The following is a 17,419-nucleotide window of genomic DNA, read 5'->3' on the forward strand; positions in this document are numbered from 1 at the left end:
AACACACGCCAAACACTTACGAAATAGTGAGCGTCATTTCGAAAAAAGCCCGATCCTCCAGCTCCTGGTACCTCTATTAATTAATAAGCTGTTTGCAGAGAACGCCTACTGGATTTGCTGTTACAGAAATAACCAAAATACCGGAACGCGCTGCGGTGGTGCGTCGCTGAAAACGGACAAACGGGGCCAAAAAGTTCAGGGGGAACTTTAGATTTTTCTGGACCGTGGAAGGCAACTCTTTCAACAGATCAAGACGGCTTGTTTCAGCGATAAGTGGTGATATGTTCAAGAAAAGCAAGAGTAAAATGCTGGTGGATTATGCGTCAGAGGAGGAAGACATGTCCTGGCACTATCATCACTCCTACAAGGTAATGACACGGATGGAAAGGAAACTCAAACAATCGACTGCTTACAATGACAGGCAATCATGTTTGGCGACGTACCTGAAACAGCTGGGTTTTAAAAAACGGCAAAAATGATCCTGTGTATCTCTAAACTGTCTTGTTGCACTTGTTCAGCCCACCGTTTCATTTGTTTCAGGGTCCCCCCCCCCCAGGAACAAGTGTCAGGAAAGCAAAATGAGGCAAGGTCGTAACAGTAAAGCTGGGTCAAAATTCATAGCATGCCAGGTTTCAAATGATTGAAGAAAAAGATTTGTTTAGATGATATATAGATCAATATAGTAATTATTATGAGTCAATGAGTAAAAAAGCCATTAAAAACTAGATATAAATGATCATAATTAGGCACAAGTCTAGTCTGCAACTATTATTTTAAAATTACTCTTAAGAATATTTAAAATACTTATCTATTGAAGCTGCTAAACTTACCTAACCTAAAAAGTAACCATATACACCTTATGCTGTTAAATTGAGATTGTGGAGCAGAGGGAGGAGGAGGAGGACAAGTACTCAAACTCATGTCATGTCTGCCGAGGAAGAGAGTGACAGAAAATGCTGAGACGTCCAACCAATCCAAACATATTTTAGATACTGTAAAACTGTAAGAATATCTAAAGAAGCTATTAAACTATAGCATACTATAGTCTTCTTCATGGGAAATTACAGGAATAAAGCTGTGGAAAAAGGAGAAAGAGAAGTATGCTGACTCCACTATTATCATTGAGTGCTTTAGCACCGACATAAATGTATAAAACAGGAATATTTTATATATTATATATATAAAATATACAGTTTAAATAGAAATACAGTAGAAAGAAAGAACTTTAGACTTAAATTTGTGTCAACTTTGCATCATATAAAGCTTAAAGACTCGACTGACTGACAGCACTTGTTAGTCAAAAGGTAACAACTAACAACAATGTACTTGTGTTTAAAAAAATGATAGACGCATACAAAGAAACACACAACTGCACAATTCTCAGGTGAGCAGCGGCATGTAAGATCTGAGCCTCTGTGTCATCTCTATCTGGCACTTGCAAGCAGCTGGGCTCTGTCAAGGTGCTGGGGGGCATAGGGGAGGATCCATGATAAGCCACACACACACAGGAGGCCAGAATCCCTGGATAGCATTTTTTTTTTTTTTTCTTCATAAAGTTTGGAGCCCTGGTGGAGTGAAAGCATGTGGTATCTAATCAGCTCACTGTACTTGTGATAAAAATGCCTTTAAACTGTGTAACGAATCCAGGTTTAATGAAGAAAGTAAATCAATAAACATTAACAAATAAGATAATAAGAGGAGACACAAAGCTGTCAAACAAAAACTATTTTTATTTTGACAGAGAAGATGAAGTTTAAGTTCATTTTAAGACACTGTGTGATAATAAACCATGTCAGATTACCTGCCTCCATCTCCTTGAGTGTATTGCCATAGAACATTCACTGGATGTGTCATGTAGCAGGGAATTGGAAAGATCAGCCAACACCATTTCCCAGCATTTTTCATCTGTTGTTGAGATAATGTGGAGATCTGTGACCCTCGCCTGGGTTTTATTGGCCGTTCTTTACTTCCACCCTGGGAACCAAGGCATGTGGGCCTTACCCCCAAAGAGCTGCTTTGAGTTCAGCTTGTGAATCTGTGTCCAGTGGTCACCAGCTACTTTTTTGGCGATAAGAGCTGATCTGGGATTAGAGTAGGAACTACTCCTCAGAATTCCTGGGAAAGTCATCAGGGAGGTCTCCTCGAGTCTCCATTGCAATAAAGTACATCCAGGGGTCAGGGGTTTGATCATAAAATGTCGTAAACACAGAGAAAAGAGGCAGATCCAGCACAGCAGTGATAAAGGATGAAGCTAGGATCAAAAGTTATGATAACACAGTCTGGACATGCAGGATTTTCCTTCCCCTTGGTCAAATCACAGTAGCTACTCTGGTCCGATCTACCTCTCACAGTAGAGAGGGCAAAAGATAGATTATCCTGTGATGTTGAAGATAATCAAACATGTCAGATGGAATTAGAAAAATGTTTTATCAACTTTAAAGCTACAATGAAGAGAAACTTAACAGGAAGGTCAGGGTTCAAAATAAAGTTACAAATTATTTTCAGTTTATCTTCAGATCTATTAATCTGCAGTTGAATGGTGTGGTCTGTAAACTGTCAGAAAATAGTCAAATGCTCATTACAATTTCCCAGAATTCCAGTTTACATATGGTTTGTTTTATTTGACAAACAGTTCAAAACCAGCAACTTAAATGATTAATCCATTATCAAGATAATTACCAATATATTTTCTGACGATCGACTAATCAACAAATCGACCAATAGTTCCAGCTCTAGTTAGAAAAGTTGTTGTTTTTTGCCACTTTATAAATAAGATGGCGGTTTTTGTTTTGTTTTACATAATATTTATTATATATGTGCGTCAGTAATATTCAGAAACACATCTTTTTGCCAAATTTGTCTGAAATATACAGCATATAAACAAAAGGTACACAAAATAACAGAAACACCTGACTTCCAAAGCAATAAAATAATCTTTATATAAATTAGGTCTAGGTTTACCTCTTTTTGCCCCTTTTTGCTCAGAACCACCACAGTCTGATCTGTTGGGCCCTTCTGGGTGTTAACAATAATGGTCAGGGACCTCAAAGGCACCACAAGCGCTGTTCTTTCACTTTCTTCCTCCAGCATTTATTCTGGTGGAACAGGGATGGAGCCAGTGACCCACAAGTCTGCTTTTCTAGCCTTTAGCCCACCTCTGTAAGTTTATAATATTTTTTCGAATAAGATCAAAATGTTTACTTATGGTCGTTACAAGATAAAGTGAGTCTCATTCTTGTGTACTTTGTTTGCTCCCTGTTATCTCTGTGTATGTTTCATGGCAGAACAGATGATTTACATGTAGTGCCTATCAAAGGAGTTGAAAGCGTACATCATTGTCACCAATACAGACAGACACAGACAGACAAGTATAAAGGGATAATACATCCATGGACAAACAGAGGAAATGAAGGAGGGTACAAAGGAGGAAGGGAGGAGAGAAAATGCAGGATTTGAAGTTAATATCTTTCCTCCCTCCACAGTGCTGAAGGCGACTACAGTACAGGCCCTGTGCCGCAGATTGCTTTCTCACCACTCACTCTATTGAAGTTCAACAGGCTGTAAAAGGCAGCTGTGAGCTTGCGGGAGGTGCGTGTGCCTGTTTGTCTGTGGCTTAAAGTGCTAACACACCTGAGTACTTCAATAACACCACTCTTAATTCCACCATAGGGGCCCTCTTTGTGAAGTGGGATCACAAAAGTACAGATCAGGTCTGTGCAAAAAAACTTCAGACGTCCTCACATCTAAATCATTAGTGGTGAAGAACAGAAAGGTAAAGCTGAGTGGATCATCTGTTGAAGGGCATAGGGTAAAAATCCTGGAAATCAAACGTTTGTGGGTTTTGTCTTACAAGTTCAAACCAAATTGTCAGTATGTCTTAAGCATTTTTACAATCAAAGCAAAAGTTTGTCATTCCAAAAAATATGATTACGTGTTTTTTTTTTTTTTGTTTGTTTGTTTTTTTTACTGAAATTTAGACCAGAATGTTGATGCAGGTCTCATATCTGTACGCCAAGTGTGAAGCTGTAGCCAAGAGAGGGTTAGCTTAGTTTAGCATAGTCTGGAAAGTAGCTAGCCTCGCTCTGTCCAAAGACTCCAGGAAGTCCCTGCTCGTCCCCCACAAGTTGTTGTTTTTACAACAATAGATGAGATACAGCATGTTCATTAGTGAGCTTCATATTAACTGCAATCATATGAGAGTGTGGTGCCAATCTTCTCATCAAACTCAAGAAAGTGAATCCTCATAGTTCTTAAAATGTAAATGTATGTATAAAACTATTCCTTTAAATATTTTTGGTCAAGTGCTAGTCCCTGTGCTTGGAGAATGTGGAGTATAGTTGGTGTGCAATGCCCCTTGAAGACTACTGTTGGTACTTTAGATTGAAATTCACTGTGCGTCTTTATTGCCTAGTAATCTGGCTTTTTGAAAGACAACTCTAAAATTTACACACTGACACAGTCAAAGAAGGAATGAGAGAAAGACTGAGAAAAAAACGACCCCCTGAGGTGCGAAAACAGAACTCTTGCTTTCTGTTGTTTGGAGTGTTTTTTTTTTTTTTTTTTTCCTGTAACACGACCCCCCCCCCCCCCCCCCCCCAAATCTGCCCTCCCCTCTTCCTCTATTTCAAGTTCTTTAATGCTTTTACGCAGCGCTTTTAAAAGTACTCAGCAATCAGTATGTGTGAGTGTGTCTTTGATCGGCTCAGGTGGCGGAGACCCAGCAGACTTTGCTCAGACATGTCCAACCACCGTTTCCCCTCCTCTCTCTCACGGAGTCTTTAGATGTCAGACGTTCTTACAGCTTTGATCATTTTACAGAAATTCTGGCTCCACTTCAGTAATCTCAGGCTCAGCTGCACATCTGATGACTTCTTGCTGCCCTTTTCTTATGATTTAAAGCTTTTTTTGAAGTCTTTTGGAGCAAGTCCAAGTGAAGTCTATGATAATGGTTAATATCAGTCAAAATGGATTTCTTAATGAGTGTAAGACTCAGTGAAATGGGTCTTCAAAGTTTTTCTTAATAGTGTATCTCACATATCTGACAACCAGTTGTTTCAATTAACAAAAAGGTGTGGGACTATGAAAGGTCTACTTGAGGCTGTCTGATTTACTTTCCGTTTGTCAGCGAATTTTCATCAGGGCCAAAGTTGAGACTTGATTGTTTTTTCTTCATTCAGGTTAAGCTAATTCAATTACATTCAACTTTATTTTCATTATACTTTACTACACAACATAGGCTGTTGGAATTTCTTAAAAAACAGCAGTCCGTTAAAGTTAAGTTAAAACCTCATTATTGTGACTTAAGTCTGACTCAAGTCCACAAGCCTCAGGCTTGTAGCTCTGTCTATTGATTTATCGTTATCACCTATTATTATTATTATTATTATTAGATTTATCCCACAAAACAATAAAAAAATTATGAAACTTTAACACAAATATTACACAAAGGATATATGAATCATTGGGGGGAAAAGCCTGTAAACTGAAGCACAATGGACCCAAAATAGCTCTACTTATATACCCAAAGAGTGTGACATACTGTTGATGCAATAGGTCACAAATTTGTTTTCTCTGTTTTGTTTAAACCTGCCCTCTGAGTACAGTGGCTTCCCCTCATCCCCCCAGTCCTCCGTCCATCTATCCCTCCATCTCACCCTCCAAACAGCGTGTTTATGCTACAGCATTAAAAAGGTTGCCTTTTGTTTTTTTAACAGGAAAGCCTGCACACACTCCACACACATCCCTGCCGCAAAGAGTGGAAGGTATGTGTGTGTTTGTGTTTGGGGGTTACTATTTGTGTTAACTCACTGCTGCTGTATGTGTGTGTGTGTCTCAGGACAAAGACGTAGAAGGAGAGGAAGAGGAGGAGGAAGCTGTCACTGCAGTATCCAAGGTAAACAGCACAATTTCACTGCTATACGGACGCAACACAGACACAAACACACTATTTGCTTCCAAACTTAAACTCAGTTTACAGAGTTTTACGTCTGACAGTTACCCCCCGCCCCCCCAAAAAAAGATATGCACTCGTCCTGCATGCGCTTATCTTCTAACACAATGACTGTACAGTCATGCGCACATGCTTGCACTTCTGACATCACGCTCATGATTGTGTAACCCTTAAAGAATCAATCTTATGTCGCCAAAAATGTCCACATCCTTCAATTACCCCAGTGACTACATAGATGAAACACTATGTAGTGCAGCTGAGGTAAAGCAGGAGGGTGGAAGGACTGCTGAGGCTGTAGTGTTTATCTGTAAACACACCAGCCTTCAGAGTTCACCCCCTGCTTTATCTGTAGCCTATCACTGGAAAACTGTCATTGTCTGTTTATTGTTATGACGCGTGTGTGTCTGTGCTTGTACTGTTATCTTTATTCTGAAACTCACAGTTTGGAACTGTTTAGGGGGGTCACTGTAGCTTAGGGTAAATGTGCAAAGGGTAATTCTTGAGTCTTACATTTTGCAGTTTTGACCATGATTTTTATCAGTAATAATAACATTGTACACAACTCAAGTTAATTGATAAGATCTGGAAGTGCTGCAACAATGTCAGAAAAAAGAAGCACATGCAATGAGATGATCATACAGGTTAAAGTGGTCATAAAATGCTCACTTTAATAATTTTATAATAAGCATAAATTGATTTAGGAGTTTTACCAGAATGGTTTAATATTTTTGTCATAGTGCACATTTCTGCAACAGCTTATCATCCTGTGTGTTGACCGCTCCGTTTTAGCTACTGAATGAAGCATCTCACTATTTGATCTTTGTTTGAATGGGCAGTACCTAGTTAGGGACAACAGGGCAATCAGAAACATAGTAAGGTGGGTCCTGACTGGCTGGTAATCCGGGCTCAGTTCAGTCCCTACAAAACACTGTAAAACGTTTATTTCAACAGAAATGGTGGAGCTTTGAATTTCCTATCGCACTGCACTTTACTGCCTTATCGCAGCTGATTGGGTAACACCTTTGACATGCCCACCGAACGGGAGAAAACTTACCTCAAAGTCCGTTGCGCAACATTGCACACTGTTTCGAGGAAATATATCGCTCAATCCGAAGACGAAGCAAACTGGCGCAAAATGTTTAAAGATTGAAACCGGCCCAGGGCTTTGGTTCAACTGTACATGTTCCCGAACCAGCTTCTTAACTTAAACTGGTGCAAGAGTTTCAAGGTGTTAAGTTAAAATTTGTCTTTCATACAAAACGTTTTAGCTGTCTCTCCATCACAGAAACAATCTTATGTCCATTGACTGTCTGGAGGGTATCTAAGTTTTGGTAAGGAGAGTGGGGGTGAGGAGAGGCTGTGGTCAGACTCTGTGTGTGATGCAGCTCAGTGTGTTTCTCCACCTCTGTTTCTGAGGGCGTGCCACACCAGCTGCTAGGCAAGCATTATGACCAATTTTGCATAGTGACGCAGATAGGTTACGAAAGTAAAGGCAGGACTACAATCAAGCTTTTTCAGACAGTTCAGAGGAGTGTTTTCTGTGGGAGATGGGAATTCCCTTTTGGAGTGGACCTTGGGCTTTTTTTTACTTTGCAAACCTATTACATGCACGAAAAAGATGTGAGACAATAATCTTTAAACAAACCCTTAGTCAAGGTTAGTTAACCCAGCCGTGTAGAACTTTTGTCTTCCCCTTCTGGCAGTGAGAGTAATTAAACAAACGCTGTCGACGAGTGCTCATGACGGATGCCTACATGAGAGCTCGCCCCAGGCTAGTGTTAATATACAGAAACTTCCACAGTTAGAAGAAAATAATCCATTATTTAGGTAGAGTAAATGAAATGGCTACATAGCCTGCTCCAAATATTATACAAAAACCTGTCAGAGAGCAAGTAACGTAAAATCCGTGTCTGCCTGCAGTCCCTTCTCTTCCCTTAGTACTCTCCAACAAGGGAAGGCTTTCTTTTTTTGATTGCGTTAAGAGGAAGGATTACAGAGTTTTTTTTCACAAATGTTTTTTTTTTTGGATGCTTCTTAGTTTTTTCCGCCATAGTCTCCATAATACTCTTAGTTGCTTTGGTCTAATCTGTTACTACGGTTGCTCCAGAGCCCCCCGTCAGCTCTGACAAACCAGTCATTGGGTGGCGTAAAACACATATGTGCTGCAGTGCGGGTATATTGTCCTTGCTACTAGTGAAGCAACTCATGAATGACTGTTTTGGTTCTGTATTTTTTTTATACCCCTACTGCATATATACCTCAAATTACAAAAAGCTATGGCCATAACGTTAGACCTCATTTCTGAAAACTTGTGTGGGGGAAGCTACTTTATCTGCACCGATGCCCACTCCAAACAATGTTTGTGTGAGTGAGATGGTGATGAGAGATATGTAACATCTCCTGATAAGTACTGACAACAAGCCTTAACTTATAGGTGTGGTTGTGATTGAACTCTAACTGCGTAAATCTTAAGTGTAAACCTCACACATTCACAAGACATTGTCTTTGACTCTGGCTGCCTTGCTACTGTAGGTATAGCTAGCTAGCTGACTTAGTTCACAGGACATATTTCATGACCTGTCCTGTTTGTGAAGATAGGGGTGGCTGGGCTGAAGAAGGGAAGGAAACGCAGCATTCTTTCGAGGAGCTGGGCCTTTTGGACGGGAACAATCACCGTGGAAGAAAAACAAGGCTGAAAATAGCCACAGACTGCTCTGACTCTGTGGATGGCTACACTTCTTCCACCGTTGGCTGTTTTATGCTCATATTAGGACCCACAAAGTAGTTTTTCACTGTAAAAGGCTGATTCCATTTCTAGATAGAGGGAGTTTAATTCTAGACTGCTGTATTACCGTTTTCCAACATAAACTTCATCAAACCATATTTGCAAACCATTCTTCATTTCGCCTTTAAAATAACATATATTTCATATATAAAGGACTGACTTCCTACACTGTGCAATAATGTCATTCACTTCTATGACAGGGATCAAACTGACACAGTGGCTGAAATGTTAAATGGAGGATAACAGTTTGGGAAATAAGGTTATTTTCTTTTATGCTGAGAGCTAAACGAGAAGATGAATGCCATCCTCATCTCTAATGGTTAATGTGTAGCTACAGCCAGCAGCCAGTTATCTTAGCTTTTCATAAAGACTGAAAACCGGGGGAAACACTAGCATAGCTGCCACATAACCCACTGTGAAACCTTACTGTATTAGTTATTTACAATCTTTGGTTTTCATACCGATTAAACAAACAAGATATGTGTCGAGGTTAGAGGTGCTGGTAGGTGGGTTTTGTTAAGATTGCTGTTTCCCCCTGCTGATGGTAGCTTCATATTGAATGGATCGGTAACTAACTTTTGACAAGAAAGCGAATAAGCGTCAAAATTATTATTTATAATGGTAATAGTGAACAGGAGCAGCCCTCATATATTACGTGTAGCAGAGAGGCACAGGAAAAAGATGTCAAGCAACAAAGGCCGTAGGTGGATCAGAACCCATGAAAAGTAAATGCAGGATCTCCAGTAACTGAAGCTAAGGCTTTCACATTAGCCCATCAAAAAAAGACTAGCTTTAAAAAAAACTATTGTGTCTGATAACCAAATTTAGCAATATTTCTAAATACAAATACCTCTTTAATCTCGCAGTTTCCATCTCTGGGGTATGGATGGAAGAATTTGGGCCAATAAGAGCTCTATTGTTCTGCCAGGCATGGAGCTGTAGGTAAAGCTCCCCCACACAGCGAGCCTCAGTGAGCTGCTTGGTTTACCTACTTTTTGGCCAGAGAGATTACTGGGCACTGAGCTGCTTTGGATCTAGAGGCCCGGAGGTTAATGCTGAAGAGAATGGTGAATAGGCAGGCCTCTGTATGGGCACGCATGCATGCATGCACACACACAGCTGGAATTATGCTACAGTTCATGCACACACACACATACACTCAATCTGCTTTGGCATCTCTGGTTTCTGCTCTGAAAAGCTCGAACTAGAGCAAATCTGATCCACGGTTTACACTTGGCAGCACACAGGAAACAAGAAGCAGAGCGAGGAGTGAGACAGAAAGAGAAGAGACAGGGCGCTGAAATAGCTGAGACAAAATGTTGTAAATATTTTTTATGATAAAAAACTCGTTCATGACGATGAGAGGTGAGATTTGATTTTTCTCTTATCAGCAACAGTGTCTGTATCCATATGAGATACCAAAGTTAGGCAGAGTAAAATGAATCCATAAAATGTCACGTAGTTTTGAATACGTAGTTTTGTGTGTGTTTGATAAAGTGTATCTGTGTGGCCTGCATATCAGTAGGATGAACTGTTCTGTAAGTTCAAGTTATCTAAACTGTGACATTCTGAAGCTTGATCTCAGACCTGGTGATCTTATTGTACGTAATCCTGTTTGGCTTGAGTGATGACTGCTTTCATGTCCAGCTAGCTGTTTGCTTGTTATGGCCGCTGTCACATCCTCTGGTTTGAATCGGACACCTCTTAGATGCTTAAAATATAGAAACAAAAGAAGCCGTTTACATGGGCTGCCAAGGTCAGATGCATTCATCAAATAATGTTGTGTGTACTGAGAATGATTTGATAACGGTAAAGCAAAAGCAGGCACAGATGTGAGTAGGGAGTAAACGTTATGACCTTGACAGTTAACATTGGGAATTCTTCCCAGGCATGGATAGAAAGGGCCAAAAGCTTGTTCATATTCGCTGTGGAAGGTGGAATCTGTGCTCGGTGGAAAGCTGTGAGTGCAGGGAGGAATTCTGACGTGACGGGGAGTCCGGGGCAGTTTCAGTGGGAGTGGAGGGTCCTACCACTGGAATGTGCTGTGTGTTATTAGTCAGTGCCACTCAATTGGTCTCTCTATATGTGACTCAATATATGTGTAGTTATGAGTTTTCTTCTCCAACAGCAATAAGAAAGTTGCCTGGTTGGTTGTAGCATTATAAACCTTAAAGGAGAAGTTCAACATTTCGGGAATATGCTGGTTTGCGTTCTTGCAGAGAGTTGGATGGGAAGATCAATACTGCTTTCATGTCTGTACAGTAAATACTGTATGAAGCTATAACCAGCAGCCAGTTAGCTTAGCATAGCATAATGTCTTGAAACGTGGGGGAAACGGCTCTATCCAAAGGTAAGAGAATCTGCCTACTAGTGGAGTAACGTCCGGACAAGAAACCACAACATGACATTTATATACGCTTCTACAGATTAACCAAATGAGATTTATCATGTTAATTAGTTAGCTTTAGCAGTGCTTCTAGGCAGATTTTGTTACCCTTGGAAAAAGCCAGAGCTAAATTAAGCTTCATGTTTAGGGAAAAACGGCTAGCCTGGCTCTGTCCAAAGACTCCAGGAGGTCACTGTGCCCAGTCAAGAAATAGTTGCAGCACATAATGCCACTATAAAACCACAGCATTTGAATTTTACTATTGATTTACATGTTTTGCACAAGTTAGCTTAACTAACCAACTGATGACAGTAGCTTCATATTCACCATACAGACATGAGAGTGATATCAATCTTCCAGTTCTCTACAAAACAATGTGTCTCAAAATGTCAAGCTATCCCTTTAAAAAAGATTGGTGTTGCAAAAAAAAAAACAACTTGTGTGAGACTGATTACCTTTTGTTAACCAAAAAGAGTAGTTTTAAAAATGGATGATTGCTGTATAGATGGTTTAGGTTTGAGGAAGAGCAGTTCAGAGCCAGTGAAGCCCATTTAAAAAAAAAAAAAAATGCACCTTCATCAATCTGAACTGCTTTTCTAAATTCCTGTGAAGTTGACTTTATGAAATCAACCTTTTCGGGGAGCATAAATCACTCACAAACAGGCATGGGAGATAACACACTACCATGCAACAGAAGAGGATAATCATTTCGGCTGTGCAGTTCAAAATCAAATGTTCTCTTTTCTGCTGGTTTCTGTCAGGAGGCCAAGGTGAAGAAGATCATGTCCAAGAAAGAGAGGAGGGAGAAGAAGATGTTCTCCTCTCAAGATGATGAGCACTTCTTGTTGACCGGAGTAAACCTGGCTGACCGAAGAGGGTGAGCTTACACTTATAGTTATAACGTTATCATTAAACATGTTACTCTGAGTACTTACTGTGTTTTTACATGCTAATCATTATGAGGATATGTTATCCCCATCGACAACCTTGTAAATGCTTACAAGTTAAAGTATCAATAACTTAACACGTAAACAAAATAATAATAATAATAATGGGTACTTTTAAAAGATATTTAAGGGTATAATAATAGTTTCACATTTTGGAAATGTGCTTCTTTGCTTAGTTAGTGAGATCAATACCTCTTATGTCTATTTGCTAAGTATGGAGCTAGAGCAAGTAGGCTGATCATAGAGAATGGAAACAGCCAGCCTGTCCAAAGTTTAAAAACCCGCCTACTAAAAGCTGGCTAATTAGAAAGAGTCAGGCTCAGCATGCTAAGCTAAGCTAACCACCTGCTGACTGTAGTTTATTTAGCGACATGAGAGTGGTATCGGTCTTTTCTCTCACCAAGTGTATTTCCCAAAATCTGCTAATGGTCACCATGCTAACCCACTGTGATTTGTTTGCTTTTTAGCGTTAAATTAGGTTCAGATATGCTCAGTGGCCACTTTATTAGGTAAACCTAATAGCCATAAATTCAACATTTATGATAATACTGGCATTTGATTATATGTTTAATATTGGGGTTGGAGTTATAAATGGTGTTGAACTGGAATAAATTATATTTAGAGGTGGTTCTAATGGTTTGCCTATCCCAGTTACAAACACGAGGGGTGCTACTACCTAAGTAATAAGCATATGGTCGCTTTTAAAGTTGTAACAAAATCTGGCTATTATAATCTTAGGAAGAATAGGTGGCAGATCTGCTGTACTGGATTGCATTAGATTGTGTAGGTGTACCTAATGAAGTGGCCAAGGAGTGTAATTTAAAGTAGCCTACTTTTTAATACCACTAACTATATGTAACTTTGTGCTAAAAATATTGAAGTCAAACCTGACCAAATCATTCCTGGTTCACATCATTGTAAGGGGGATATACCCAGTAGCCATTACTGGTTAAGTGTATGTAGCAAAAATATTTACAAACTTGATTAGAAATAATGGGATCATGTCCAACCACTTGTATTTGTTTACATGTAATACAGAGCTTCATTTGCCAGCAGTTGTTATCTTTCAGACCCCTTAAGGAAGTGGAACATGTATGAAGAGGAAAACAAATTAATTACCTCTGACAAACAACCGGGAATTCCTATATAATGGCTTGCTGTGTGAGCATATCTCTCACACACACCCAGTCAGTCTTATTTTTAGTTAAGATGTGAGAAGTCAGCTGATTATTTTTTACACTGCAACAGCCACTTTAAAGTTTGTGTATCTCTGATTCTCCCTGTTTTCCTCTAAAGGTCTCACAAGAAAATCAAGGATGATGAGAAGGAGAAGGAAAAAAAGGACAAGCCAGAGAAGGGCCACTGCTTCTGGGATAGTGTTACCATGACAATGCGGCAGATCTCACCCACCAAAAAACTGGAGAAGATGGAGGGCTGGGAGCCGCCTTGCCTGGATAATGTAACGGAGCCTGTGACCGATGAAGCCCCAGAGGACAAGAGCAAGAAAGGGGACTCGCCTGTGTCCTTCCCCAACTCTCTAGGCCTCCCGTTGGAATTGGCCTCCTGGGGGGGGCGGGGTTTTGAGGAGGACTCCTCCCGCTATGCTAACCTGTCGGACTCCAAGGATTCAACAGCCGCGGTCAGGTGGACAGCCCGCGCCAAAGTCAAGCTGGCTGGCATCAGCAGGATGAGCAGAGGGATTGTGTCAGAGAGTGCTTGGGAAGGGTTTAAATAGTAGCCATTTTACCTTTGATCCACCTCCTTCCTTACCTACCATCAGTAAAGAGGATGAAGACCTGAACCAAATATCTGCTTGTCTCTAGTCTAGTTCTGGAAGAAACTGGTGTTTTTTGTCAACTGGTATTGAGATGCTGTAGTCAAGCCCTGAATATAACACATGAAGTTTGTCCTTACTATTTTAGCGGATTTGGCTTTTTTTCTGCAGGGCGGCCACATTTGAATCACTGACTGCCTGTAAATTAAAACAAATAAAAGCCTTAAACTACTGAACCCTTTTAACTGTGTATCCCCTGGCTTGGCATTTAGATGTTTTATATTGCTACAAAAGGAGAAGTTATTTTCATATAATTATTGTGGCTGTCAAAGGTAAAGAATCCATGAAGAATATGCAAACCTGCTACTGAAGACTGTTGGTTTCCACTTCCTTTCTGTCCATGCAGTCGGATCATCTGAGTACAAAATGAGAGTCTCACGCTTAATGTATACATCAACAGTGGGCTTAAAATCTGTGCATTCTTGTGTGTGTGTGTGTGTGTGTGAGAGAGAGAGAGAGAGGTGGATAGTAAGAGGAGAGAAAGTTTATGGATGGGCATGAACATTTGTTTTAGTGAATCACTCAAAGTTTGAAGCTCTGTTGTGTTTTGAGTATGTGTCATAGACTGATACATCTTTAAATCTGATGCTGAATAACATTTTTATAAAATTTGTAATGATGAAAACATAAAAGCCAGACTCTGTGTGTAGTTGTTTCCCACAGTGACTCCATGCACCTGTGAAGTGCCTTGTATCAATAGAATTATGTCATGTGTTTGCTGTAAATTTGAACCAGACCGAATCATCCTCTGCTGTGCTCACCTCAATGTCTATGCAGGTGTGTCAACCCAGCATGTTCCTGTGCTGCGTCAGCCTTTAAGTCCATTCCTGGTTTCCAGTTACAAACCAGTGTCCACGGATGTTGTTCGCTTCACCAGCTGGAGCAGCAGAAGTGTTGCAGTGTGTGATACATTATAAAAAGCTAGTGGGTTCTTTAATGCTGTTTGCATATCTGTGTATTTTATAAGACTGAGGCCATGGAGATTCATTTAATTTCTACAATGATTTTTCTTTTAGATTATATGAGAAACATTATGCCATTGGGCTTTGCTTCTCAGTTTACTGAATTTGTTTGATACTGACGTCTGCTTCACTGCAGACATCCAGTCCGCTTCCAGGGATATGCCAGTATCCTGTATTTATTCACTAAAAGGCTGCGTCACATTTTCTCAAGCAGAATAAAGATTTAGTTTGACTGTCTGGCTCTACTTCTTTCAACACTTTGCAGTCTGGAGTAAATATACGCCTTGATTTACCAGACTTTGCTTTCACCACCCACATGGTTTTCACTGATAAAATGGCCAAAACAGAAACAGCCTGCCCAAGTTCTTCCACCAGCAGGCATTTAAAGCTGGACAGCCACTTGTAAAACATACCGTGACCTTAAAAATTGAATAATACATATAAATACTGTCCATAATGTTCTGTAAAATAACACTGTTCTTCCACTTTGTATATTCATGTGACATTTCTTGTTATTATATTTAATTTTCAATGTATTTTTTTAGAAAATGTCAGCTTGTGCAAAGCAAGTTACTTTTCATTTATCAGCCTTTAAAAACAATTTACATTACATACAAAAAGTTACATTTTCAAAACACTTCACACACAGGGCTAAACTGAAAGTCACTGGCTAAAATGACACACTGTATTTGGAAAATGCACTAACACTCACAAAAGATAAAAAACATACAACAAAAGCAAATGTATATCTAACAACACAACTTTTGGTGAAGATCATACAGTCCTTCAATTAATCATTACATAATGGACAACAAAATACAGCTATCAGTATGAACCAGTTCAACCTTAGGTTGTGATACATGCCATTTTATTGATACTTTACATAGTATGTGCCAAAAAAGGCAAGAAAGCATATTACAGCATGAATTGTATTTTCTTTAAAGAGATAACACACCCTGCTGCACCAACACTTGCCTTGTTGCAAAACTGAATGCAACATACAATAACATCCAGATGCTTATTTGCAAAAAAATGTGTTTTTGTACGACAGCCAGTCCTATGGAGAGTAGCAACACTGCTGAACTTTCTCCATTTATAGACCGTGTAGTGGCCACTATTGCAGGACATGAAGTTTCTGACTCATGCTTCCCAAAAAGGGCAAAACTGTATATTCCAGTGAGGCAAGGAGGCAGATGTAAGATGAAAAAATATCCATTTTATTTGACAAAAAAAAAAGGCGACTGTCACAAAACAAACGTCTCCAGCCAGAGTCCTAAATATGTGTTCTATCAAACTTACTTACACAAAACAACTTCAAAATTTTCTATTGCTAATACACTCCAGAAGGTGTATTTTCTTCTGCTGAAGCCATTCTGTTGTTGATTTACTTCTGGGCTTTGGATTGTTAACCTGTTGCATCACCAATCTTCTGTTAAGCTTCAATTGGCAGACAGATGGCCTTACATTGTCCTGCAAAATGTCTTGATTAACTTTGGAATAAATTTTTCAGTCGATGATAGCTTCCCTTCCAGGCCCTGAGGCAGCCAAGCAGCCCCAAACCATGATTCCCCCTCCACCATACTTCACAGTTGGGATGAGGTTTTGATGTTGGTGTGCTGTGCCTTTTTTCCTCCACACATTTGGTTGTTGTTCCTTGCAAACAACTCAACTTTGGTTTCATCTGTCCACTGAATGTTTTGCCAGTAGTGCTGTGGAACATCCAGATGCTCTTTTGCAAACTTCAAACATGCAGCAATGTTTTTTTGTACGACAGCCAGTCCTATGGAGAGTAGCAACACTGCTGAACTTTCTCCATTTATAGACCGTGTAGTGGCCACTATTGCAGGACATAAAGTTTCTGACTCATGCTTCCCAAAAAGGGCAAAACTGTATATTCCAGTGAGGCAAGGAGGCAGATGTAAGATGAAAAAATATCCATTTTATTTGACAAAAAAAAAAAGGCGACTGTCACAAAACAAACGTCTCCAGCCAGAGTCCTAAATATGTGTTCTATCAAACTTACTTACACAAAACAACAACTTCAAAATTTCCTATTGCTATAACGCGACAGTCAGAAAACTGTTGCTCTATGTCCTGCTGGGCTGACCTTTTACCGCAGATCACCTCATTTTTACACTTTTTTTACACTTAGCTGCATTTTACAACACTTGAATAGCTCTGAGTTAACAGAACAAACTAATGGAGCACAGCTACACGTTAATTCACCACTTAAACAGTAATGACACCCATCTGAGACAAACATAAAATTTTGCCAAGTGCTAAACACATAAAGGAAAATTAACAAGACTTATAAATAAGAAATTATCCACAAGATTAACCATGTTTTTTCTGGTGGCTCTAACAGAGAGACCTTTGTAACCCTTCATGCAAACCAACAATTCTTCTTCTGAGAGCTTTTTTGTTTGAGGTATGGTTTCACATCAAGGAATGCTACATAAGAGCAGCAAAATTAAAATTGGTGGTTTTTTTTTAGGGCAGGGCAGCTCTAACCAACACCTCCAATCTCATCTCATGGATGGGACTCCAATAGACTT

At 39.7% G+C, this 17,419-nt stretch overlaps 1 protein-coding gene across 1 annotated transcript; it reads left to right on the forward strand.

Annotated features, from left to right (window-relative positions):
• Positions 1 to 15,097, forward strand: si:ch211-225h24.2. The gene is made up of 4 exons (XM_038727393.1): positions 1 to 368; positions 5,837 to 5,893; positions 11,883 to 11,998; positions 13,365 to 15,097. The coding sequence occupies exons 1-4, from the start codon at positions 282 to 284 to the stop codon at positions 13,801 to 13,803; spliced, it is 699 nt and encodes a 232-aa protein (XP_038583321.1). The 5' UTR covers positions 1 to 281; the 3' UTR covers positions 13,804 to 15,097.
• The last annotated feature ends 2,322 nt before the right edge of the window (positions 15,098 to 17,419 follow it).

The sequence above is a fragment of the Micropterus salmoides genome, unplaced genomic scaffold (assembly GCF_014851395.1).
Source record: "Micropterus salmoides isolate LMB-PRFRI ecotype aquatic unplaced genomic scaffold, ASM1485139v1 Ms_hic_scaffold_18, whole genome shotgun sequence".
Lineage (NCBI taxonomy): Eukaryota > Metazoa > Chordata > Actinopteri > Centrarchiformes > Centrarchidae > Micropterus > Micropterus salmoides.